General features: G+C 41.1%; 1 protein-coding gene and 1 long non-coding RNA gene across 2 annotated transcripts in view; both read left to right on the top strand.

The window, feature by feature from the left end:
• trpc4b (transient receptor potential cation channel, subfamily C, member 4b) overlaps nucleotides 1-25,368 on the top strand; it is a 54,287-nt gene that overhangs the window by 22,442 nt on the left and 6,477 nt on the right. Inside the window, exons 4-9 of the mRNA XM_007891235.2 lie at nucleotides 7,089-7,425; nucleotides 14,918-15,057; nucleotides 18,785-19,107; nucleotides 20,324-20,519; nucleotides 21,603-21,809; nucleotides 21,998-22,039. Coding sequence (XP_007889426.2) covers nucleotides 7,089-7,425; nucleotides 14,918-15,057; nucleotides 18,785-19,107; nucleotides 20,324-20,519; nucleotides 21,603-21,809; nucleotides 21,998-22,039 — 1,245 coding nt within the window. The remainder of the gene's footprint in view (nucleotides 1-7,088; nucleotides 7,426-14,917; nucleotides 15,058-18,784; nucleotides 19,108-20,323; nucleotides 20,520-21,602; nucleotides 21,810-21,997; nucleotides 22,040-25,368) is intronic.
• Nucleotides 23,038-23,416, top strand: LOC121848908. The gene is made up of 2 exons (XR_006085042.1): nucleotides 23,038-23,118; nucleotides 23,359-23,416. It is a non-coding gene; the product is annotated as an uncharacterized LOC121848908 (long non-coding RNA).

The following is a 25,368-nucleotide window of genomic DNA, read 5'->3' as shown; positions in this document are numbered from 1 at the left end:
ACAGAATATTGTTAAACAATTTGATGCACACTTTTGATCATATGTGTCAGTAAGTTGGAGAAGCTGGCTCCAAGACATGCAATGCAAAAGGCAGCAAGGGAAAGAATTGAATTTGATCCTACTGATGCCTTACAACAGGCTTTGCTTAGCCAAATCTCTCGACAGCAGTGGAGGCTGTGAGAGTTTCTATCAAATGTGGAGAAAATGCTAAAACGCGGCATCCAATTATGCATCAAAATGGCTCAGATTGTAGCAATCTTGTCTCCAGGTCAGAAAGTTAAGGGTTCAAGCTATATTGAGGCTTCAGCACAAATTTATGCTCATGCTCAAATTTATGCTTATGCTCAAATTTATGCTCATGCTCAAATTTATGCTTATGCTCAAATTTATGCTCAAATGCAAGTGCTACATTGTTGGAGGTGCTGTCCTTTGGATTTTGTTTGGTCAGCCGAGTGTCTGGCACATGCGGAAACCCATCAGTAAGCTTAAGAGTATTCAAACCTAGCTGAAATTTCCATGCATCCCACCTACACATGGAAATCCCAGAGATAGGTTGTTGGAATAGAATGCGCACTTTCTTCCTGGAGAGATAATATAGAATAATAATAATAATAATCCTTGCATTTGATATAGCGCTTTTCACGTCTTCAAGACCTCTCAAAGTGCTTCACAGAATAGACTGTAAAGTGAATTGGCTGTATATTTGTGGGCGAAATGCGGCAGCCAATTGCGCACGGCAGTGTCCCATAAATGGTCGTGGTTTGAAGTGACCAATTTATTATTGTTTTATTTTTTTGAGGGATTATTATCAGGCATGTGGAGTAAGGAAACTTGCCCAAGGTTTCACCCTGCCGGGAATCGAGCCCAGCAGGGATGCATCCTGCTTACCTAATTCCAGAAAGTATTTTATCTATTTGCCAAGGCCCCACGCATGAGGACCTGGATTAAGCAGTTGGTTAGCACCTGGAATCCGCATTGACCCAGTCCTTTGGATGAACGTTATACTGAGGTCCTGTCTAAAGTTTAGGTGCACATTATAGATTCCATGACAAAAATGGAAAATAAAAGAGAGTTAGATTAGTAATAATAATATTTATACAAGCCTCCAGGTAAATTGGGTCTTTCATCTTATGGCTGCTTGTGGCCTTGTTGTATGCAAACAGGCTGCTGTGTTTTCCTACAGAAACAGTCACTACGTTTCACAGTAATAACTTGCAAAGCATTTTGCGACACTTCAACATTATAGGCTGTTTATTCAAATGCAAGTCAGTAGTCTAGGCTGACAATACAGTGCTGGGGGAGCACTGCATTGTTACAACGTCCATCATCAGATGAGAGGTTAAACCGAGGTCCCGTCTGCCTGTTCAGGTGGATGTTAAGCAGCCCATGTCACTAAAAGTAAAGGGAGCTTCTCTCAGTGTCCTGGCCAACAGTCTCCCCGATAAAATGGTTCATTCACTTCTGGTTATTCATGGGCATTGCTGTGTATAAATTAGCCCTCAAATAAACAGTCCATTTACAATAAATCCTGTGAAGTGCTTTGAAGCATTTCAATTATGTGGTAAGGCACTTTACAAAATGCAGGGATTATTAATATTAAATGCAAAGGGTTATTGTCATCATTATTATTACTGCGATGAACAAAATGCTGGTTTAAAAACAGAAGCATCAATAATTATTTTCTTTTTTTCTCTTCTGTAAATAGACTATTATTCTTCACAGAATGCCACACTGATTAGTAATTTATGCAGCCTAAATTAGTACCCAGGGCTGTTGTGGGAATTCAATGAGGTATAATCATCACATCTATTTTGGGAAGTTCTGTTATTTATTGTACGCTTGTTGTGCTGACACATTTGCTGCCCATCTGCATCTCTCCAGCAATGAATACAATGTAATCTGTCCACAAACAGTAGCTCCGTGAGTAGATTTATCCTCATGCATTTTAATGACTAGCTGGAGATAGACAGGGTTGCTTTTCCCTGGGCAGCCAGGTGTCTAACACAGATGGAAATCCTTCACCGTGGTTAAGAGCACTCAAACCACACTGAGGGTTCCACACCTGCATGCCGCTTACACACACAGATTTACTCTTTGTCTGGCGTTCCATTGAAGTATAGCAGTCTAAGAGGAATGAGCTGCAGCAACAATAGCAACAACTTGCACTTATATAGCGCCCTCCACACAGGGTAGCATCTCAGAGCGCTTGACCATTAGCAACCATTCGACAAGCTGAGGCTCTTTAGTCTTGAGAATCAACGTCGCAGAGGGGACCAATAGAGTTGTATAACATTTTAAACAGAATTAAAAAAGTAAACATAAAACAGTCCAATGCTGGGATGGGAACCTGGTGGGATAAGTGTTTTGGAAGAAATACATTTAGATGGACCGAAGAGCCTTCTTCATCTGAACCAATTTTGTGAGATCCAACTGTGTTGGTGTTTCTACCTCACTCTATCCCTGGAAGGATGCAGCCTGCTTACAACAATAACAACAACATGTTACATTCATATAATGCCTTCTACACCTGGAAATACTTCACACAGCTGACTGGGAGCCTAAGCTGTGGGGAGGGAGCTGGAGGCAGGGGGAAAAGCAGTCTAAAGTGTGGTCGATGGGAGATTCTTGAATGGGTTTGGAAGATAGGCAGGGAGGGGGCAAGTTGGAGCAACTCTGGGATGGAGTTCCAGAGAGTGGGGGCGGAGTGTCTGAAGGCCCGGCAAACCAGTGGAGCAGTGAGCACCAGGTGTAGGTCAGTGCATTCAGAACCTGCTTGCCTAATTGTTTAATTATGTATTAGGTGCAGGTTGGTGAGAGCCATGTCTTGGGTACTTGAATGTGTTTGTTAGGCACTGCTGGAGTTTGACCCGCTAAATCCACACAGCATGCCAATGCAAACAAATAATAGTCACTGCCATTCATTATCAGCATTCAGAACAGAATAAAATAAGAATTTGCTTGGCAATAGGTCCTTTTCATTTTCCGGACAGTTTATTTTCTTTCCATTTAAATCGTAGTCCCTTCCTGGATTTTTTGTCCCCTTGTGAAGCACTTTGCATTTCTCTACATTGAATTTAATAAACCTTAATAACTATGTCACTGAATGCTTTGTTTTCACACCATGATATAAACATTATGGAGAGGGACCTTAGCCACTGAACAATTACCATTGAGACATTGATAATTGTGTGAAGCATCATCGTTGGATGTTTTTAATGAAGCTAAATTAAAACAGAGTGGATAGTTGTGTGTAAAATGTAATTGAACATGACAATTGAGATATCTGTAGAAAGGACCAACAAAAACTGTGCATTGTTCTATGGCATTGTAGGGGACCTGCTGCCTCATTTCAGTTATCCAGGGTTATCCAGGTTGTTTATTGGGACTTTGAGCTCATAGTCTAGGCTGACACTCCAGTTCAATACTGGGGGAAGGTTGCATTGTGCCATGTGCTGTTCTTCGGATGAGGCATTAAGCTGTTCAACTACACGCTAAAGATTCCATGGCACTATTTGAAAAGAGAAGGGAGTTTCTCTCGATGTCCTGGCCAATAATCCCCACAGATAAAAACGGTCCTTCACTCAATGGTTCATTGTGGGACATTGCTAAACGCTAAATGCAAATTAGCTGCAAATTCACCTACAAATACACAGCCGTTACACTCTACTATAAAACTTGACGATATCTCAAAGACCAGGCAACAGCAGCAACAAGATCCTGAAGTTGTTATTTATTCCTGATATCAGGTCTGAGGGATTTTGCCTGAGTTGCCGCCTGCTGCATTCAGTTGCAACGAGATAGCGGAAATTGAGATTTGCAGATTTTCCAAGTATTCCCAAAGGAAGAAAGAAAATATGTTTCATTAATCTGAAAGACAGCAGACATGCTCTGAAAAGTAAGAGAGGAGACATTCCCCCATGTACTTTTTGTGGAGCTGTTTATAAACATACAAACAAATGGAGGATACAAAATACATTTCACTCACAGTCAATTCACTTTACAGTATATACTGTGAAGCACTTTGAGACGTCTTGTAGAAGTGATAAGCAGCTATATCAAATGCATAGTTTATTATTATACTGAGCCCAGCAAGCCTGCTCCACCAGTATATTACATCATGACAGATTTTTCAATCCCATTTCTCTGTCGTTTCACCAAACCCATTAAGAAATGGGAGTTACAATAAACTCCTGATAACAAGACCCTGGCTTAACTTATCACTACCATGTAATATCCACACTGTCAATATCCCGTCTGCTTCCCATGCAAATTGTTAATAAAGGACTCCGTTTTACTTGTCACTCCAATTATTACCACTTTAACTAGTCACATTCCTCGTCTCAAAGTGACTAAGTGACTAGTCTCAAAGTGCTTCACAGGGTATACTGTAAAGTGGATTGACTGTGTATTTTGTGGGCGAAACTTAGTCATAAAAGTAGGATGGCTGCGTGACAAGTAGAATGACTTGATGGCTGCTTGTAGGACTTTGCTCTGTGCAAATTGGCTCCCCTCTCCCCAGAGGTGAAAGGAGTTGTATCAAAGATTTAATATCTAAACCTAATTTATTAAAAGCCTCTTGTTGTCTAAAGCCTCTTGTCATCTAATAAGCAGCTCACCTCAGCTATGCATTAGTATCAGCCCTGGAATTTGATCCTGTGCTTTTTCAACCCTCCAGAACCAACACAAAGGATTACAAGCAGGTACTTATCTCCTTCCATATTTATTTAGTCCTGATGATACATTATTCAGCCAGTTAGATTTAGTGACATTTGCATTGTTTTTGTTTGACCACCAGCCAAAGACAAAATGTCAAAATGTGATCATAAAAAAGGATTTAGGAAGAATATTAAAACAACCAGCTGTGAGATAACACAGAATAAAATAATAGCATATTAGCATATCTGTAGCATATCTGACTAGACAATAATCAGAAATGCTCTGTCTCAGAATAATGCTTTTCGTAGTAATATAAATTTGAACAGAACTTTTGGTTTTATGGTTTTTATGGCTTTTTTGTACAGAATGATATGAAATTAATGAGCAAATTTGTACTAAAGCATTAAAATGATTGGCCACACATTCTTATAACCCTTTTAACCCTTTCAAAAAGTGCCTTATCACTTCATTGAGTTGTCTTAAAGTGCTTCACAGAATTTTACTGTGAAGTGTAATGACTTATATTTTGTAGACGAACACAGCAATCATTTTTGCACACAGCAATGTCTCACAAACAGCCTCAAAGTGAATGGCGAACTTATATGGGGGATTCTTTGCTTGGACTCCAAGAGAAACTCTACTCTCTGCCTCTCCAATCAAAACAAGGATCAAATACTAAAACATGAGAAATCAGCAATTATTGCTACAGAATAGTTGATGACTTTGAACAAAGTGAACTGTTAATGGCCTTTGCAATGAACATATATGGGGATAAATGTGTGATATACCATCACATTGTCCTAAACTGTGGTCCTATTGCGAATTGATTTCAGTCCGCAATAGACCACAAGCAAAGTGGTTTGGCCCAATGTCTCCAGCCTCTATTGTAGTTGTCACCAGTGGAGCCTAAGAGTTATAATAATAATAATCCTTGCATTTGTTATAGTGCACTGCAGAAGATCGTCTCAAAGTGCTTCACAGGATTTACTGTAAAGTGTAGTAACTTAAGGTATTTTTGTAGGCAAATGCAGTAGCCAAATGCACACAAGAATGTCCCACAAATGACCAATTTTATCTGGGGGTATTGTTGACCAGTCACCTGGAGAAGCTCCCTTCTCTTTTCGAATAGTGCCAGCAATCAAAGATAAAAACTAAGGCACACAATTTATATTTGTGTGTATCTTTGCATATGTAGCATACACTGGTAAAGCATGATAATGTGATAATGTTAATAATGAAGCCCATTTCTTCGACCGTGGCTTCGGCCACCCTTCTATCCCAACTCTATCTGCCCTCTACCCTCCTGAAACCAGCCCCCATCTCAGGTCCAAATCCTTGACTGTTCAGTGCCTTGGGACGTCCTCCTGATGTGAAACACACTATACAAATGTAATTTGTTGTTGTTGCTATTGTCTGTACAGCGCATTCTCAATGAAAACATGCTGCTTGTGAATTAGCTAAGCAGCCTCCAAGAAATGTTTTGCAGTGAAGTGCACAGATCAGCAAAATCATGTAAATTACGTATTGCCAGTGTATTGGTGCAGAAAGTACAGTACTGCTGGAGTAATCACTGTGTTATGGAGCTAATGCCAAAATCAATGCTCTTGCTTTTTTGCTAATGCATTATATAATGAAAAACAAACAAGAACATGGACTTAAAGCAGTGATGGACAACCTTTTTGGTCAGCAAACAAAATAAATTTTCTTAATCGCATATTTCTTGATTTATGCCATAAGCTTTTAGAGAGGCAGCACAGGCACTGATTCTTTGCTGTTAAAATATTCTATAGTTTCTATGCCTTGAACTTTGCCCTGTTCTGAATTACTTGGTCCCAAATTTGGCTACAATTTCCTGAAACAATTGAAATGTAGTCCTGACACTCACAAGATCATGAGATTGGTTTGGATGAAGAAAGTGCATCTGATCTGTTTACTCCAGAATACCCACCCTATCACCCTTCACAGGATCAACAACAACAACTTGCATTTATACAGCCCCCCCCCACTCACACAGGGGAGGGTCCCAGAGCACTTGAAAGTGGCGGAGCATGATGCATCAAACTGTTTATTAAACAGGTTCAGTGTCCTGGATTCAACCACCCATCCTGGCAACCTGTTCCAGTTGTTAATTACCCTTTGAGTAAAGAACCTCTCTGATACATGGAACCGAACACTAGCCAGAGTCAAAGGCTGCAGGCGTAATTTTCTTTTAAAAAAAGGCTATTAAATATAAACGATATAAAATGTTGCCAACTGAATGGCACAACCTTAACAGTACTACATGTTGTTTTACACTTTGATTAAGGTGTGATGCTGTTTTGCTTTCATGAATTTTCTTTGCGTTTACGCTGTGATTCTCAGTTGATTCTCTTGCATTCTCACCTTTTTTTCCGACATTTTATTGAAGTCATAATTCTTGTCTTGTCTTCTAGTTTGTTGCCCAGCCAAACTGTCAACAGCTCCTTGCTTCCCGTTGGTACGATGAATTTCCTGGCTGGAGGCGGCGACACTGGATAGTTAAATTCCTGACATGCATCGTCATCGGACTGCTATTCCCTGGCTTCTCTGTGTGCTACCTGATAGCTCCAAAAAGCACATTAGGCCTTTTTATTAGAAAGCCATTTATCAAGTTTATCTGCCACACTGCATCATACTTGACCTTTCTTTTCCTGCTGTTGCTGGCATCTCAACATATTGATCGAACAGATTTAAACATGCAAGGTCCCTCACCAACTCTTGTTGAATGGATGTTACTGCCTTGGGTGCTAGGTAAAGTCCTTGTATATGAAAATAAATGTGTGAATGTACGGCATTACTGGGAGCCCAGTGCAGTAATCGTCAACGTATGTTTAACTGTTGTACACAGAGTTACCCGAGGCAAGAAATTCCACCGGGTTTGTTATCCGTAAGACCATTTTGTATTAAAATTGTGCAAGAATTGTGCAACAGCAAATTCTGCAAATCATTCTCAATTTGGAAACCAGTCTCCAGGTCAGCTAGGATAGGCAAATCACCTTTCAGTACAACAGGAATAACATATTTATATATAGTGCTCCTCACATCAAGTAACATATTGGGGTATTTAAAAAGAAGGTACTGGACACTGAGCAGGGGGCAGGAGGGAGATGACTGTAGGCATGGCCAATAAGGTAGGTTTTTAGATGGCATAGACAGGGAGCAAGAACGAGGGATTGAGGGAGGAAGTTTGAGAAGGAGGGGGCAAAATGGCTGAAGACATGGGCCCCAATGGTAAGTTGAAAAGGGACGTGAAACACTAGCAGCACAGTACAAAGTGGGAATAGATTTTTGGTTAAAGGATTTTTTTTATTATCCAGTTTCAACAATGCATTAACTTCTGAAGTCTTATGATTCAAGTTGAAAAGTCTTTAGAGATTTGAAAATAATTTATTAATTCAGTTGTAAGCATTTCAAACATCATTTTTATAACAATAAGCATTTCAAATATAATTTTCATAACAATAACTTATCAACAATGACTTGCTGTTTATCCATAATATGAACATTGCATGTTCTAATGCAAATGTTCTGTGCTAATGCAAATTTGAGAAGGGTTTCTAGCAATGCATTCAAATCTATATACTGTACCTGTAATAGCTTTTGTCTCAAGAAGCAAAAATCTGATCTTGTGCACGCTCTTATAGGTTTGTCAACGATTTGGTCTGTGGATCAGGTAAAGTACTAACCACCCCATTAGAGTTAGGAGCGCCTCAATAAGTGATTGTGCTTTTCATAATGGATATGATGCTGATATTCTGGAGTTTTGGTGGTTACATAGAGTGATATGGCATGGAAATGGATCATTAGACCCAATTAGTCTCTGCCTGTGTCTGTGGGATGGAGTTCCAGAAGATGGGGGCAGAGTGGCAGAAGGCCCAACTGCCAATGGTGGATGGGCAAGCCGGGGTCGTGAAGCAGGCTGGAGCCCACTGGGCGGAGGGAGCGAGCAGGTGGTAGGGGGTTAAGAGATCGCAGAGGTAGGGGAGAGCAAGACCATGGATGGCTTTGAAGGTGAGGACCAGAATCTTGAACTGTATCCTCTATGTGATGGGAAGCCAGTGGAGTCAAGCGAGGATGGGGATGATAGAGCCCTGGTGTGGGAGAGGACATGGGCTGCAGAGGTCTGGATGATCTGCAGCCTATGGAGGGAGGAGTTGGGGAGGCCGACAAGCAGGGAGTTTGCATAGTCAAGCCTTGATGTAATGAAAGCGTGTATGAGGGTTTCGGCGGCCTGTGGCGTGAGACAGTGCAGAGCTGGGTGATGTTGTGGAGATGGGGGAAGGCAGAACGGGTCATGGTACAGATGTGGGATAGAAAGCCTAGTTGAAGGTCAAACAATCCGCCAAGGTTCCGGACTGATTTAGTAAGGTGGAGTGTGCATCCATGGATGGTGATGCTGTCAACGCCTGAGCTGTGGAGGCGCTGATGGGAGCCAATCAGGAAAGTCTCGGTCTTGATGACGTTCAACTGAAGAAAATTAGCTCTCATCCAGGACGATGTCTGACAGACATACTGGTCCTGCAGTCAAGGATGGAGGCAGAGAGGTACAGTTGGGTGTCATCCACATACATGTGGAAGTTGACCTCACGTTTGCAGATGATGTCACCAAGAGGGAGCACATAGATATTGAAGAGGCGGGCACCAAGGACAGAGCCTTGAGGAATGTACACGAGACGGTGTGGGGGCTAGAGGAGAAACCTATTATGGAGATGAAGTGGAAGCGGCATGTGAGGTACGATCTGAACCAGTCAAGGACAGAGCTGTGGAGGTGAGAGGAGAGGTGGTGGATGAGGATAGAGTGGTCGACGGTGTCGAAAGCAGCAGAGAGGTCAAGCAGGATGAGGAGGCAGAGGGAGCCCTGGTCGCAGATGGACAGAATATCATTTGTCACTTTGACCAGGGTTGTTTCTGTGCTGTGGGTGGCACGGAAACCCGATTGGAGGGGTTCATGGAGGGAGTGGAGGGAGAGGAAGGAGCAAAACTGAAAAGCAACAACTCGTTCCAGGACCTTGGAGAAGAAAGGAAGATTGGAGATGGGGCAGTAGTTTGAGAGTAGAGCTGGTTTCAGGGAGGGTTTTTTTAAGGATAGGCCTTAATGGGGTGGGAACAGTACCAGAGGAGAGGGAGAGGTGTATGATGTCTGTGAGTAGAGGGGCAAGGAGGTGGAGCTGGGAGGTAAGGAGAGGGCTAGGGATGGGGTCGAGGGAACAGATGATCGGTTTCATGCGGGTTATAGTGGTAGTGAAAGAGGAATGGGAGACAGATTCGAAGGTGTAGAAGGAGGGATGGGTAGGGGCCGGGGTGGGAGGGGGAGATGGAGAGAGGGAGGTAGTTGCAGTGGCAGAGGCAGCTGAGCGGATCCCCTCGACTTTGGATTTGAGGAAGTCCAACATCGTCTCGCAGTTGGTATTGGAGGTGAAGATGGGCGAGGTGTGAGAGGGTGGGTGGAGGAGCCAGTTGGTGATGGAAAAGAGGAGCCTGGGGTTGTCCTTGGCCTCCAAGATTGTCTTGGAGTAGAACGACGATTTAGCGGAGGCGAGGGCGGAGCGGTAGGATTTGATAAGGTCCAGCCAGATCTGCCGTTGGACAGTTAAGCTCGATTTAAGCCAGTTGCACTCAGCAGCATTCAACTGTGCTTTAAGGGCACGTAGGTGGCTGGTGTACCATGGTGACGTACTGGAGACATTCAAGTTCAAATGAGAGAGGGGAGCAAGGGAATCGAGAGTGAAGGAGAGGGAGCTGCGGAGAAGAGTGACCAAGGAGGATAGGTTTTTGTGGGAGGAAGCCCAGAGGAGAAGAAGTTCAGATGACTCCAAGGCAACCGAGGTGGGGGGGGTGTGGGTGGGGGGGAGATTATTTTTCAGGGGCGGTAGGAGATTGAGGTGGATTTGGTGACGGTGGGGAGAGGGATTGAGTAGTTAAGGGAGATGAAGTGATGATCCCAGATCACTTTGTCGATGATAGTAAGGTCTGAGAAGGTGAGGCCTCGAGTGATCACCAGGTCGAGGGGATGGAGTGGATGTAAAGGGAGAGCTTGAGAGAGGAGAAAAGGGAGGAGAAGTCAGCAGAGGTAGAGCAGGAGGGGGTGAAGTGAAGGTTGAAGTCGCCTAGGATGAGGCGGCGTTCGGAGCAGAGGGAGAGGGAAGATAGGAGGGTGGAGATGTCGGGGATGAAAGTGGGGTAGGGTTTGGGGGGGGCCATAGATAAAAAGAATTTTGACGTGTCTACATGTCTTACCTAAACCTTAAATGTCTCAACTACATCTGCCTGCACAAGAGCTAATCTGAACTAAATGAAAAAAATATATGAAGCAGATCCCTGAACAGAGGACGTTTGATCAGTTATAACTCTGACTGCAGTATATTAATAATAATAATATTAATCCTTGCATTTGATGTAGCGCCTTATCACGTCTTTGAGACGTCTCAAAGCGCTTCACAGAATATACTGCAAAGTGAAATGACTGTATAACTTGTGGGTGAAATGCGGCAGCCAATTGCACACAGTTAATATAATAGGACTGAAAAAGTAATAATTCCGGCATGTACGAGGAATCCTTTCGATAATCAGCAACATTTCATGACTGATTTGTGGGATAGCCACTTTGTAGCATGTAGAGTTACGATATACAATACAATTTACATTCATGAAGCGCCTTTCACATCAGGAGGGCTTCTTAAGGCACTTGACACTGCCTGGATGGTCACCTGAGCTGTGGTGGGAGCCAAGTGGGAAGGTGGCGAGGGGAAAGATGACCAAAGGCACAATCAAAGAGGTGCGTTTTGAGACTTGAGCAAGGGGAGGGAGGAAGACAGTAGGAGGGACTCTGGGATGGAGTTCCAGAGAGCGGGAAAAGAGATCGCAAGGGACATGAAGCAGGCGAGGGCAGGGGCCTAGTGTATTGATAGTTACTGTCCATTGTTTGACCACTGCCCAAATCTTTCAGGGTTGCCCATTGACAACCACTGCTTTTTCAACTCCAATGGATCTAATTGTACAAACATCTATGGAATTCTCCCATTCAAGCATTTTAAGGAGTTACCGTGTTATAGGCACTGTATAAAATGCCAGGATTATTATAAAATTTTGGGTTAAAACATAAATTTATGGCTCCTGTGGAGTCCTGTGGCTCAGTGGTTAGAGCACTCGCTTTGCAAGTGAGAGACCTGAGTTCAATTCCAGGCAGAGGGCGAAACCTTGGGCAAGTTTCCTTACTCCACACAGAGCCTAATAATAATCCCTCCAAAACAAAACAATAATAAATTGGTCATTTTCAATCCATATGACTGTTTGTGGGACATTGCTGTGCGCAATTGGCTGCCGTGTTCGCCCACAAATATACAGTCAATTCACTTTACAGTATGTTCTGTGAAGCACTTTGGGACGTCCTCCCGACGTGAAAAGCGCTATATCAAATGCAAGGATTATTATTATTATTATTAAAATGCAAGGTCTTCTAAAGATAACCTGTTTCTAGGAGCCATAAATTTATGTTTTAAACCAAAATATATAATCTTTCACTGTGGTTGTGAAAGTTGCAATGAGAATCGACTTCTGGTAAATAAATAGCAACCACAGTAAATGCCATTTCCCTTCTACGTAACAAGCATTCAATCAAATACCGCTAAGAAGCTGGATTGTGTAACCAAAGTGTCTTTGGGACTCTAACAATCTCGGATTTGTACCAGACCTTAAAGCAATTCAAATCCATTAACTCCCTGGCACTTCCCTACATCTCCGACGTCCTCACTGCCCACTCCACCATCTGGCGCCTGCACTCTACTGGCACCGGCCTCCTGCTCATTCCTCAGACCCTCCGCCCCACTATCGGAGGTTGTGCTTTCAGCCACTGTGCCCCAAAACTCTGGAACACTCTCCCTCAATCCTTCCGCCTTGTCCCCTCTCTCCCCTCTTTCAAGTCCCGCCTGAAAACTGCGCTTACGGGCACCTCGCCCCTCCTCCCAGCTCGGAGTCAGGCTCCGCCACTGTTAAGCGCTCTGAGACGCTACCCTGCGTGGAGGGCACTGCATAAGTGTAAGTTGTTGTTGTTGCAGTTCCTAATTCAAGTCTGAGGAGACTGCCTACCTGCTGATATTGTCACCATTAAAGTTGTCAATAAGGTAATGGTTCTTTGGAGCTCAGTCAATACCCAATCAGTTTCTGGCACAATGTGATGTTTCCCTCATTCAAATTGACAGCAAAATAATAATCTTGTACAATGGTTTGTAGGTGGTCTGTCCTTTATGGTTATTACTTCAACATTCACTGAAAGGTTCCTGGCCAATTCTGCACCTGAAATTCACATCAGTGTTGTCATTTTGCTTAGCTCAGGGGGAATATAAGTCCACTGTTATTGGATCCTGCATGGGTTTAGTCAATTTACTGGACAGCAGAGAATCAGATTCCGCCTCCTGCAGAGAATCACCTCCTCAGGTTAGAGGGAGGCACTTGCAAAACTACAACAACAACTTGATTTATATAGCATTGAAACATCTCAAAGTTCTTCACAGTATTTGATTGTAAAGTGTAGTGACTGTGTAGTTGTAGGTGAAGAGGGGATAGGCCACATACTGTATTCATCATCCTTGCATTTTGATATAGCGCCTGATCACATCTTCGAGACGTCTCAAAGCACATCACAGAATATACTGTAAAGTATGTTTTGGGGCGAAATACAGCAGCCAATTGCACACAACAGTGTCCCCCAGAAAAATGATCCGCTAATCGACTAACAACCAGGTTATGTGGAGTAAGGAAACTAAGGTTTCGCCCTGCCCGGGAATCAAACCCAGGTCCTCTCACTTGCGGGGCAAATACTCAAACCACTGAGCTACAGGACTCAGTTTGTGCATCTGCTGTCTGTCCCACAGAATACAAAGTTACATATCAGTGATTAAGTAAAGAGGATGCTGCACAGTGCAGTGTTTAAAATCAACAGAGACCATTCAGCCAAACTAGTCCGTGTTGGTGCTTACGCTCCAAATCAGCCTCCACCGCTCTCTTTCTCAAGTGTGCATCACGTTTCCTATTAAATACATTCTGAACTGGGATTTGAACCAGTGCACCCATGGCATATAAGCTTCAATTTGCTCCATTACACCATCAGGGCTCTTGGAAGTTTGAAGAGGTTTGAACTCTGAGTTGATGTCTGAACATCTGTAATTGAGGTTTAAATTACAACTTTTGTAAAGGTCATTGCACCCGTTACAGTGTCTCTTCCTAACTTCCTAACTTCCTTCCAAAATGCTTCAAATTCCAGAAATGTCACAATTGAAGGCACGTTTACCAATCTTCAGATCTAATGGCTGACAACCGGTATATGGGAGAAGTTCACTCTAATATGAAGATAATAATAAGAATAAGAATATCACCATCATCAGAAAATGATTTTGAAAAAACTTAAATAATCCTGACTGAGACTACAGTATTGTAATAAGACAGGTCAATAATACAGTAATTCGACTCGTGCAAATAAAATATTTTTAAACAAATATTTCCTACATAATTGAGCTCAGAAACATAGCCTGTTATGTTGAAAGATACGCTGTAAGATATTATTGATGTTTGTACTTTTCTCTTGAGAAGAGATTTTAAGTTTTTTTAAAATCAATGACGAAACACAAAAGACACAAAATTTCACTGAGTCTCAACTTGAATGACTTATATTTTGTCTTGAAGTTGATATCAAATTGTGGAAAATTCTTCCATTTAGTCGTAATTTGGACGACAGTTTTCCGCAGTTCTTAAAAAAGAACCACCTTCTAAATTATTTAAGGTAAATTGGTCTTACAGACTAAGACTAGTTGAAGTTTCAAACCTAGAGTACTATAACTTCTTACAATATTGCATCCCACCAAAATGGGTTAATAACAATTTTGGCTCAAATTTAACACAATTAATCGAGTGTCTGACACATGCAGACACTTATCATCACGCTTCAGAGTATCCAAACCAAACCGGGGGTTCCGTGCATTCCACCTACACGTGGAAGTTTTCATATATTAGAATGCAATGCACACTCGCTTTTCCTGGAGGAACACTTCCTATTTAACCTAATTTCGCAGAGTGAACAAGAGATCTGTTCATAATATTGCATTGGTAGCAAACCCAGCTCAAAGAGATAGATAAATTACTATGTAACTTTTCACTGTTTCTTATCTTTTTAAATGCATGTGCATCAATACGTTGTTATGAATATTTAAGAATACAAATTCTGAGATGTCTTTCTTTTCTTTGGCTACAGGTTTTATTTGGGGTGAAATAAAGCAAATGTGGGATGGTGGACTTCAGGATTATATACATGACTGGTGGAACCTCATGGACTTTGTAATGAATTCTTTGTACCTCGCAACAATATCCCTTAAAATTGTCGCTTTTATCAAGGTAATTATAATTCCTCTTCTAACCCTCCTCACACCTGTCAAAGTTTAGCTATGATCTGAACACCTCAACAGATAAACAAATTCACACCCTTCCAATACGTCGAAATACAACAACACCAAAATGAACATAATAATAATAATCCTTGCATTTGATATAGCGCCTTATCACGTCTTCGAGACATCTCAAAGTACTTCACAGAATATACTGTAAAGTGAATTGACTGTATATTTTGTGGGCGAAATGCGGCAGCCAATTGCGCACAGCAGTGTCTCACAAACAGTCATGGATTGAAGTGACCAATTTATTATTTTTTTTAAGGAATTATTACTCCCAGGAAAGCGATCCGCCAATCGATTAACTACTGGGTTCCTACTTACTGCTAGGTAAATAGAGGCATGTGGAGTAAGGAAACTTGCCCAACATTTTGCCCTGCCAGGAATCAAACCAAGGTCTCTCATTTGCGAGGCGAGTGCTCTAACCACTGACCTATAGGATTCCACAAGATATTAATCTCTGAGAGGTTTATAATAATAATACTCATTATTAATAATATTCATTGCATTTGATAAAGCACCCTTCACGTCAGGGGACATCTCAATGCGCTTCACGGGATATATTGTAAAATGGAATAACTGCAAGTTTTGTGGGCAAACATGGCAGCTAATTTGTGTACAGCAATGTCCCACAAGCAGCCATGAAGCTTTACTATTCTAACAAAATTGCTTTAAAAGAATGCAAAGCTTCGTTGATGCCCCATGCTAATTTCTATACAGCAAATCGTTCCGTGCAAAAAGGTTTGAAGAAACTAACTATTTGAAATGCTGCTGGAGAATAGGTATTAAGAATACAGAGCATTGCTGGGGACAAATATCACCCGGGTCTGTTTTTAATCTGTTCAGTTTTAGAGCGTTCTAAATTTGTCAAATTCTTAAGTGCAGCCTTAATTTTCTGTAATCTTTTAAGAACTATAGAAAAAAACAATTTCAACGTTAAGACTGAATTAAACAATTTGCCAAATTCTGGGCACTCTGAAATGCTACGTAAATCTACACCCTGGTGGAATTTGTTACCCATGTCAATTATTTTTAAATCAGGTGTTGTTCATCTGATTATATTCATAATCAATGGATTTAACCAGTTTTCAAGGTTAAAGAAATCTCGACACAAATTTGATTGGCCAACACATGATAAATCGACACCTTGCACTGAATTTTTGCCTGTGATAAAGCATCTTGTTCACAAACAGGGAGCTGCAAAATTAAGTGTGTTATGTATTTGGGAGTGACCGTTGCCTTAGCACAAATCTGGAAAAATAACAGTGGGGTGAATGTTGTAATGTGATAATTATCACTGGTGATAATTACACCGTGCCTTGTAATCTTTGTCCTAAAGAATATTTGTACATTCTTGACCGAATATTTTGCTTCATTTGGCAAATAATCTTCTGTGAAGGAACATAACTGTGCGCAAGTTGTGAAGGGCTACAGACTGTACATCAAACTCTAGTATTATTGTTAACATTAGTAACATTAGTGCTGCTGTTAGTGTAAATCTGAAGTTACAGCTGTAGAAAGCTGTAATTAATAAGGAGTTTGACTTAATGATTGCCTTCCACATCTCTTCCGCACCATCAGCTGAAAACAAAATAATCTTCATGGTACTTGTAATTATGCCTCCAAAGAGAAAAGATATATTTTTTTCATTTTAATATTGCTAATAATAATAATAATAATATTGCTAAGAATAGTATCTACAATATATGCAGGACCCAACAACACACCAGCATGATATTTCTGACGGTACAGAGCAGCTGCTCAGAAAGTAACATTAAAATCACAATGGAAGCCAGTAATTGGATCTGTCTTTATCAGCTTGATAAATAATAATAATAATAAAAATCATCGCATTTCATATTGCACCTTAACACATCGTCGAGATGTCTCAAAGCACTTAATAGGATTTCACTGTGTAGTGACTGTGTATTTGCATTCAATATGCAAGATTGATAACCTTATTAAGGACAATAATTGAATTGGACTCATTGAATAACCTAAATAATTGTTTCTGTATTTTAAAATTAATGTCTTGGTAACGCTGACGCTTTTATGTTCTAAATTAAGATTACATCCACAAGGGAAATAATGTTGCTTTTAAAAATGGATTTTAAAATTTTATGATGCATAAAGCAACATGGTGGTTTCATTGTCTGTGCAAATAATAATGGAATTTATCCTTGCCAAGGGGAAAGCTGAAAGAGATGTAGGGGTGTTAGTTGATTCATCGCTCACTATGTCAAAACAGTGTGAGGCAGCAATAAATAAGGCAAACAGGACACTGGTCTATGTTGCTAAATCCATTAAGTTCAGATTCAAAGGTGTAATGCTCAAGTTGTACTCTGATCAGGCCGGACCTAGAATACTGTGTACAATTCTGGTTACCCTGACATAACCAGGTCAAGAGACGGTGCAGAGGAGAGCAACAAAGATGATCCCCAATGTTAGAGGAATGAGCAGTGATTAGACAAGCTGCATCTTTTTAGCCTTGAAGAGAGATGTCTTTATAGAGATGATCTTATAGAGGTAGATAAATTGGATTTAATGGAATTGAGAAAATAAAACCAGAACCATACATATCATATATTCTGTGAAGCACTTTGTCAAAAAGTTTTTTTTGAGATGTCTCAAAGACGTGATAAGGCACTATATCAAATGCAAGGATTATCATTGTTATTATTCAAGTATGATAGGGTTGCAGAACAAGGGAGCCGAGATTCAGTAGAGACGAGGAACACCATAATTTCCTTCTTTAGCCAGAGGGGAATTAATGACTGAAAGGTTGCCAGGAAGGGGTTTTTGAGGCCAGGATACCGGAATCATTTTAAGAAATAACTTGATGTTATGATAGCAGGACACTGAGGTGGATATTCTGGAAGGATGAGATCAAATTGGGCAAACAGGTTTCTTTGTGTGATCTTGTAATCACCAGCACAGATTTGTTCAGTTTAAGAACATAAGAACATAAGAAATTGGAGCTGGAGTAGCCATTCGGCCCCTCATGGCTGATCTACTAACCTAATTCCCCATATTCCTTAATCTCTTTAATTTTTAAAAATGTCAGGTGTCCAGTCGTCTTTGTTAGTGGTATTCGCACCTTTGAGTCAGAAGGTTGTGGGTTCACATCTTGTGTCAGAATTAGATTTGATTAATACTCCTAAGTAGCACTTGGGAAGTGCATCCATTGAGGGAGATGTTGTCCTTTGAATCAATTATTAGTCTAAGGGCACACCTGTCTGATCTTTATCTGAACATTAAAGATCTACAAGACTATTTGAAAAGAGACATAAATTTATCCCGGTGACCTGGCTAACAATTCTCCTTATAAATGATTCTCCACCTCAGGACTCTCCATGAGACTTGCTTTGTGCAAAATGGCTGACTTGTTTACCCACAAAATACAGGCACTACATTTGATAATAATTACTGTAAACCATTTGAGAGGTTTTGACGTGTGGATAAGGCACGATTTAAAATACAATCCCTTTTTCTTTCTTTAGCTCATTCAAGAGGAAAAAATATATAAAATCAGTAAATTAATGACAGGAACAGGTTGCCAGAAAGGATGGGTTGAGTCCGGGACACTTGATGGGCCAAAGGACTTTCATCATCCAAACCTATGGCTTGTGGTCTTGTGAGTGTGCTTTGTATTGATATTGTTATTTTGTTTAAAGTACAGTGGATCTCGGAAACGTGAAGAATGGGAAATGTGGCATCCCACCTTGGTCGCTGAGGCATTGTTTGCCTTTGCAAACATCTTCAGCTCCCTTCGCCTGATCTCACTGTTCACCGCCAACTCTCACCTGGGACCACTGCAGATATCTCTCGGACGGATGCTCCTGGACATTCTGAAGTTCTTATTCATTTACTGCCTGGTGCTGCTGGCTTTTGCAAATGGCCTCAACCAGTTGTACTTCTACTATGAGACAAACGCATCAGAGGAACCGAATAACTGCAAGGGGATCAGGTGTGAGAAACAGAATAATGCCTTTTCAACGTAAGTACTTTGTTTTATTTTAAATTACAATGTGGATTTTGAAGTATAAGATAAACTCAGTTCTAGCAAGATTTATTCGGGGGCAAGAACAGTCTACTGAAATGCCCCATGATCCAACACTGATAAAGCAGTGCATCAATTTAGTTCCAAAATGAAATGGAGAGATTAATATAAAGGAAAAAATCTATCCTTGTTGGGGGAGGGGGAGGGGTGGATGGAGGTAAGTGTTGTCTTCTTGGAGATGAGTCGGCACTAAGGTAATGATCTTGAGTATGGAATATCAAGTCAATCCTTTGTGCCGGTCTCGGTAGTCCAGTTCCTGAGACAGGCAGGTCCACGGTAATTCAAGACACTGCTGAAAATAGACCAGCCAGCTTGACATATTGCAGGACTTGGAAGAACAGACTGCGGGCAGGGATTTTTCCCACTCGACTCTTGTTAACTAAGCCATTCAAAGTCCTGATGGGTAGGGTGGTTCTAGCTGGACAAGCAGTGTCAGACATTCAATGCAAGCTATGTGGTTTTAGCTGGTAAACTCCAGCAGAAATGTTTTCACACAGCAAGTTGTCAGATCTGGAATGCACTGCCTGAAAGGGTGGTAGAAGCAGATTCCATAACAGTTTTCAAGAGAGAAGCAGATAGATGTTTGGGGAGGACAAATTTGCAGAGCTGTGGGCAAAGAATGGGGGAGTGGGATTAATTCGGACAGCTCTTTCAAAGAGCCAGCACAGACATGATGGACCGAATGGCCTCCATCTGTGCTGTATAATTCTCTGATTCTATGAGTACCCCAATGTACAATCTGGAGTCCCCAAGCCTTGGCCTTCACCAATCCTCAATTTGGCCTTCCAAATCCTGATGGTGTGTCATCAGTGGTGTCTTGAATTACTGTGAAACCACCTGGCTCAGGAACTACACTACTGAATCTACTGAATCTGCCACTGAGGACTGACTAGGTTCGAATTCCTTACTCAAGCACATAATCAACTCTCCAGAATAAACAGTGTATATCACTCCGAGGAGAGAGAGTTCCATTCCAGAGACAGAGAAATTTCCATGTGTAGATATGGAATGTCAAACGTTCAGTCTGGTTTGGATACTCTTATGTATGGTGATGGGTTTGCACGCATGTGAATCACCTGGCTGACAAAAAAAAATGTAATGATTATTTAACTAAATTATGCATATTAAGTATTCGATTAACTTAATTTTACAGGTTATTTGAAACACTTCAATCACTTTTCTGGTCAATCTTTGGTCTGATTAACCTGTATGTGACTAATGTGAAGGCACGGCATGAATTCACGGAGTTTGTAGGTACCACTATGTTTGGAACGTATAACGTGATATCTCTCGTGGTTTTACTCAACATGCTGATAGCTATGATGAACAATTCTTATCAACTCATTGCGGTGAGTTCTTCTTCATTATTATTTTATTAAGCTGTAGATGACACAGCCCCAGTAGTGTAATGGATTGGGCTGCAAATTATGGAACAAAAATCACTGGTTTGAATCCCGGTTGCTGCTGATTTTTCTGGTCTAATTTAGCCTCCCTGAATGGGGAGGATAAATTAGCCCCGATCTTCCCAGGGTTAGGGAAGGGAAAACCAGCCAGGCTTCCTGCGCCTAGTCCACCCACACCACAGCCTTGTGTGAGTGGGTGGCAGCGGGTGGGGAGAGGTTAGGTGTAGCTGACAATCGAGTGACCTGCCAACACTCAGTGCTGACAGTCATACATGAACAATGACACTTGGGTAGAGTAGCAGAGGGCAACCAGTGGCCGAGGAACCGCACCACAGCAAGAGGAGGCCAGACCTGAAGACAGAGAGCACAAGACAGACTGTCCAGTGCCTTGGGACGTCCTCCAGAGGAGCTGTACAAATGTGATTTTGTATTTCTACTGGGTTGAAAGTTAGATAACTAACTAATTACACAAAGTATTTTGGTGGGGAAAGCTCCGAATATTGTTTCATATCTAAAGTAAAACGACCTAATCAGACACAGGATTCTGCTTGAACAGAGGCCTAAATCAAGCTCTTTTGATATTTATTGCTTTTTGAAGATGTGAGAGCAGAATTCACTCATAGTCTTCAAAATATGACTGTGAAGTAAAAGCCATGGAAAAAGATTAGTGTGGTGTGCTTTCAGTCTTGACAATTGCTTTGTGGCACAGTTTCGACACATATTTTCAGAAAGCTCACTGCCTCACCCTGCAAAGCTCCCTTTAAAGTTGCAGTGAAAAAAAGGATGCAAGATTCACTAACGTAAAGCAGGTTGGGGAAGAGGGAGAATATGTTGTGCAGTGCATGTGTTGCCATTACTGGTTGGCATTGCCGAGCTCTCATTATTTCAGGTAGGAATGTATCAAGGTTAAATAAGCCGCTGTATGTTCACTTTTCATACAAATTTCTATTGAAGATTACAATTCACATGTGGTGATGTAGATAGATAGCTGGTAAGCATCGCCATTACCAACATGATTCATTTCTACAGGACCATGCAGATATTGAGTGGAAATTTGCGAGAACCAAGCTTTGGATGAGTTATTTCGAAGAGGGTGGCACTCTTCCAACCCCCTTCAACATCATTGCGAGCCCAAAGTCGGCCTGGTATTTATTGAAATGGCTACAGAGACATCTCTGCCCCAAAAAGTTCTGCAAGCAAGAACGGAAAAAACCTGAAAGTCTTGGGTGCCTCGGGGTAGGAAGTTCATTTATGTGATCAATACGGTTTCATGTGCTTCCATAGATTGTGATATCGTTTGCTTTAATGCAGATGATCTACGGGAAGTTTCTCCAGATCTTAATATTGTAAGCGCTCTCAAATTATTTGCTGTTCCAAAGCACTTTCCTTTACTGATTTTACTCATTTTTGACTTTTCTTTAAAGAGACGTGCAGCTAACAATCTGAAGCGTAATCATCAATATCAGGTAAGAAGAACCTTTCAACTCTGCTCTGATTGTTACTAATGACAAGTTCACATAGGAACACAGATAAAACAAGAACATCGGTACTTCCTTTCCGTACTGCAATCAACAGACAATGTCACTGCAGCAGTTTGGGTGTATGAGGGTCGAAATACTGAGGTCTAGCCATTATTCGAGTGACAATAAAGCCCTTTCAGAAAACACAAAAACAACAATATTAATAAGTCGATTGATAATATTAATAGTCGATTGGCGGATTGTTTTCTGGGGGTAATAATTCCTTCAAACAAAATAATAAAATTAGTCACTCAATCCACGATTGCTTGTGGGACAATGCTGTGCGCAATTGGCTACCATGTTTTGCCCACAAAATACAGTCAATTCACTTTACAGTATATTACCAAGGCACATCTCAAAACCCTTCTCTTCAACCAAGCCTTTGGCTACCCTCCTACCCTCCCTGCCCTCCACCCTCCCCGATCCCGACCACCAGTTCAGGTCCAAATACCTGACTGTCCAGTGCCTAAGGCATCCTCCCGACATGAAGGGCACTGCACTATACAAATGTAATTTTGTATTGTATTGTATATTCTGTGAAGCGCTTTGAGACATCTCAAAGATGTGATAAAGCGGTATATCAAATGCAAGGATTTATTGTTAATATTCCTTGCATTTGGTTTCATACCATTCATGTCTGGAGGACATCCCAAAGAGCTTCATGGGATTTACTGAGGTGAATAGATGAAGTTTAGAGGGTTTAGTGATGATCTGATTGAGGTTTTTAAAATAATCAAGGGATTTGATAGGGTAGATACAGAGAAACTATTTCCTGTGGTTGGGGAATCCAGAACAAGGGGCATAATCTTAAAAGTAGAGCTAGGCCATTTAGGAGTGAAAGCAGGAGGCACATTTGCAGGGCTATGGGGAGAGAGCGGGTGAGTGGGATTGATTTGGATAGCTTTTTTCAAAGAACCGGCACAGACACGATGGGCCGAATGGCCTCCTTCTGTCCTGTATAATTCTATGAAATCCTTGAACTCATATTCTACTGGAGGAACAAGGACCAGACTACATGGATTCTGGTGAGTATTATGCCACATTTTGCTACTTCATATATAAACTTCAGCTATTATCATTGTACCATGTAATCACTTTCTGATAGCTTGTATATTAGTGCTTTAAACTACATGCAAATGTTCCTGGCGTATAATCAGTTCAGAATCATTTCCGACAGTGTCATGATTCTCTCAAAGCATTATTACCGTAAGCACATTCACAATCCAAAAATAATTAAGAAGAATCTTGTTTTCATCGCTCCGCAGATGATTCCTCCGCACTTACTTCCTTTTGATTAATTGATGGGAAGAGCTGGATAAAGAAGAAAAAGAAGAAGAGAGAAAAAAAGATAGGAAGGGATTGCAACTAGCCGTGGAGAAAGTGCTTTTGGATGAAGAAGATTAAAATACAATAGCGGCAATGTAGGAGGAAAGATCTTCAGTGTATGGTTAGGTAGCCGATGAATGGCTCTCCTGATTCAGGCATAGCCCACAAGGTTCACCAGGCGAATAGGAAATATCAATCCACGTTCATAGTTGCTGTCCTTTCAAATTGATCCCAGAGCACATAGGGTGCAGGACCTACTCCTGAGTGTCAGTGTTTTTTTTCCACCAAAGTTTAGATAATCTCGGGCAGGATTGCATCAAGGGTCACCATTGCACATAGCTATCCCAGTGGGTCGTTCGTCTGGTTAATGAGGTGCACACAGTGGTTATATTCCAGCATTTCTCTCCCATCCCAAACCTGGAGCTGAGAGGGAACGTCAGGTTACATTACAACAAAGTGGCTGATGTGCCTGAGAGAAGACCATGAACATGTCATTTCTCTGCTGAGGAAGCTTCCCAAAGCTCCACAGACTGCTAGGCCTGCAGCTATAAACAAAAAGAGTGGCTAAATTATTTCAGAGAAAACTGGGACATTCAATTCTTTCAGCTATCTAGCTGAAAATCTATTTATTTATAAATGTTAGATATGAGGGTGCCCCCAGATATTTTGTACGTGCCCCCAGATTTGCTTTGCAAAATATGACCCCCCTATTCACATACCAGTATCTAATTAATAATGTCACTGTAATAATAATAGTATTTCTTACATTTCACTTCAGGAGGATGACTCAAAGTGCTTCCCAGGATATATTGTAAAGTGTTGTGACTGTATTTTATCGGCGAAACAGATGAATATTTGGTAGGCTGAGGCATTAAGGGAAATGGTGAAAGGGCAAGGAAATATTATTAAATTGCAGATCAGCCATGATCCAATAATAAGCTTCAACAGGCTCGACGGGCTGAATTGTCTATTTCTGCTCTAATCTTATGTTCTTATGATACCCAGAAGTAAGCTTTAATGTTTCAACCTGTAGTGAATGCAACTTCACTTCATTATTGAACAGTTTAGAATTCAGAGCCATTTTACTATCATAAAAATGTTTGATGCTCTTTGGAATAAAACTTTTTATCATCCACAAATGTGTCTATTGTGCCTTTTTCTTGAAGATATTCATTCCTTCATGTAATAATTGTGCCTAAGACCCAACTGTGTATATTGGAATGATCTGCCAATGTAGTATTTATTTATATCACGGATTCTGCGTTAAGTATCAATGACTAAGATGCTCAAAATAGTTCATGGATTCAGCTCCAGTGGAGCAGTTGTCCACGCAACTCCTTCTGTGCTGTTTTTTTAAGTAAACAAGATACAAAAATAATAAAATAATAAATTGGTGACTCAATCCACGACTTTCTGTGGGACACTGCTGTGTGCAATTGGCTGCCGCGTTTCACCCACAAATATACAGTCAATTCATTTTACAGTATATTCTGTGAAGCGCTTTGAGACCTCTCGAAGATGTGATAAGGCACTATATCAAATGAAAGGATTATTATTATTATCTGTATACTTGGAAATCCATCACCATGCATAAGAATATCCAAATCACACTATTGAATGTTCCACATATGTTCCATATTTTAGGAAATAATATCTGGGATACAGTGTATAATTTGAGACAAATCTTATGTTCCCTTTGTCTGGAATGAAATGTGCACTCTCTCCCCAGAGGGAAACATCCGACTCACTTAATCCCGGATTGTATTAGGTTCAGATTGGCAAGAGCCAAGGCTTGGGGACTCCAGAGTGTGTGTTGAAATACTGCTGCATTTAAACCAACTAAAACTGCACAGCTTGCCATTGCAAACACTGTCTGACAAGCTTCCTGCTGCTTGTCCATCTTTCCATCTGGGTACCACCTTAGCTTGCAGGGCTATATAATAACATAT

The sequence above is a fragment of the Callorhinchus milii genome, unplaced genomic scaffold (genome assembly GCF_018977255.1).
Source record: "Callorhinchus milii isolate IMCB2004 unplaced genomic scaffold, IMCB_Cmil_1.0 Scaffold4, whole genome shotgun sequence".
NCBI lineage: Eukaryota > Metazoa > Chordata > Chondrichthyes > Chimaeriformes > Callorhinchidae > Callorhinchus > Callorhinchus milii.
The sequence above is the reverse complement of the archived record's forward strand: the minus strand, read 5'-3'. Positions and strand labels throughout refer to the sequence as shown.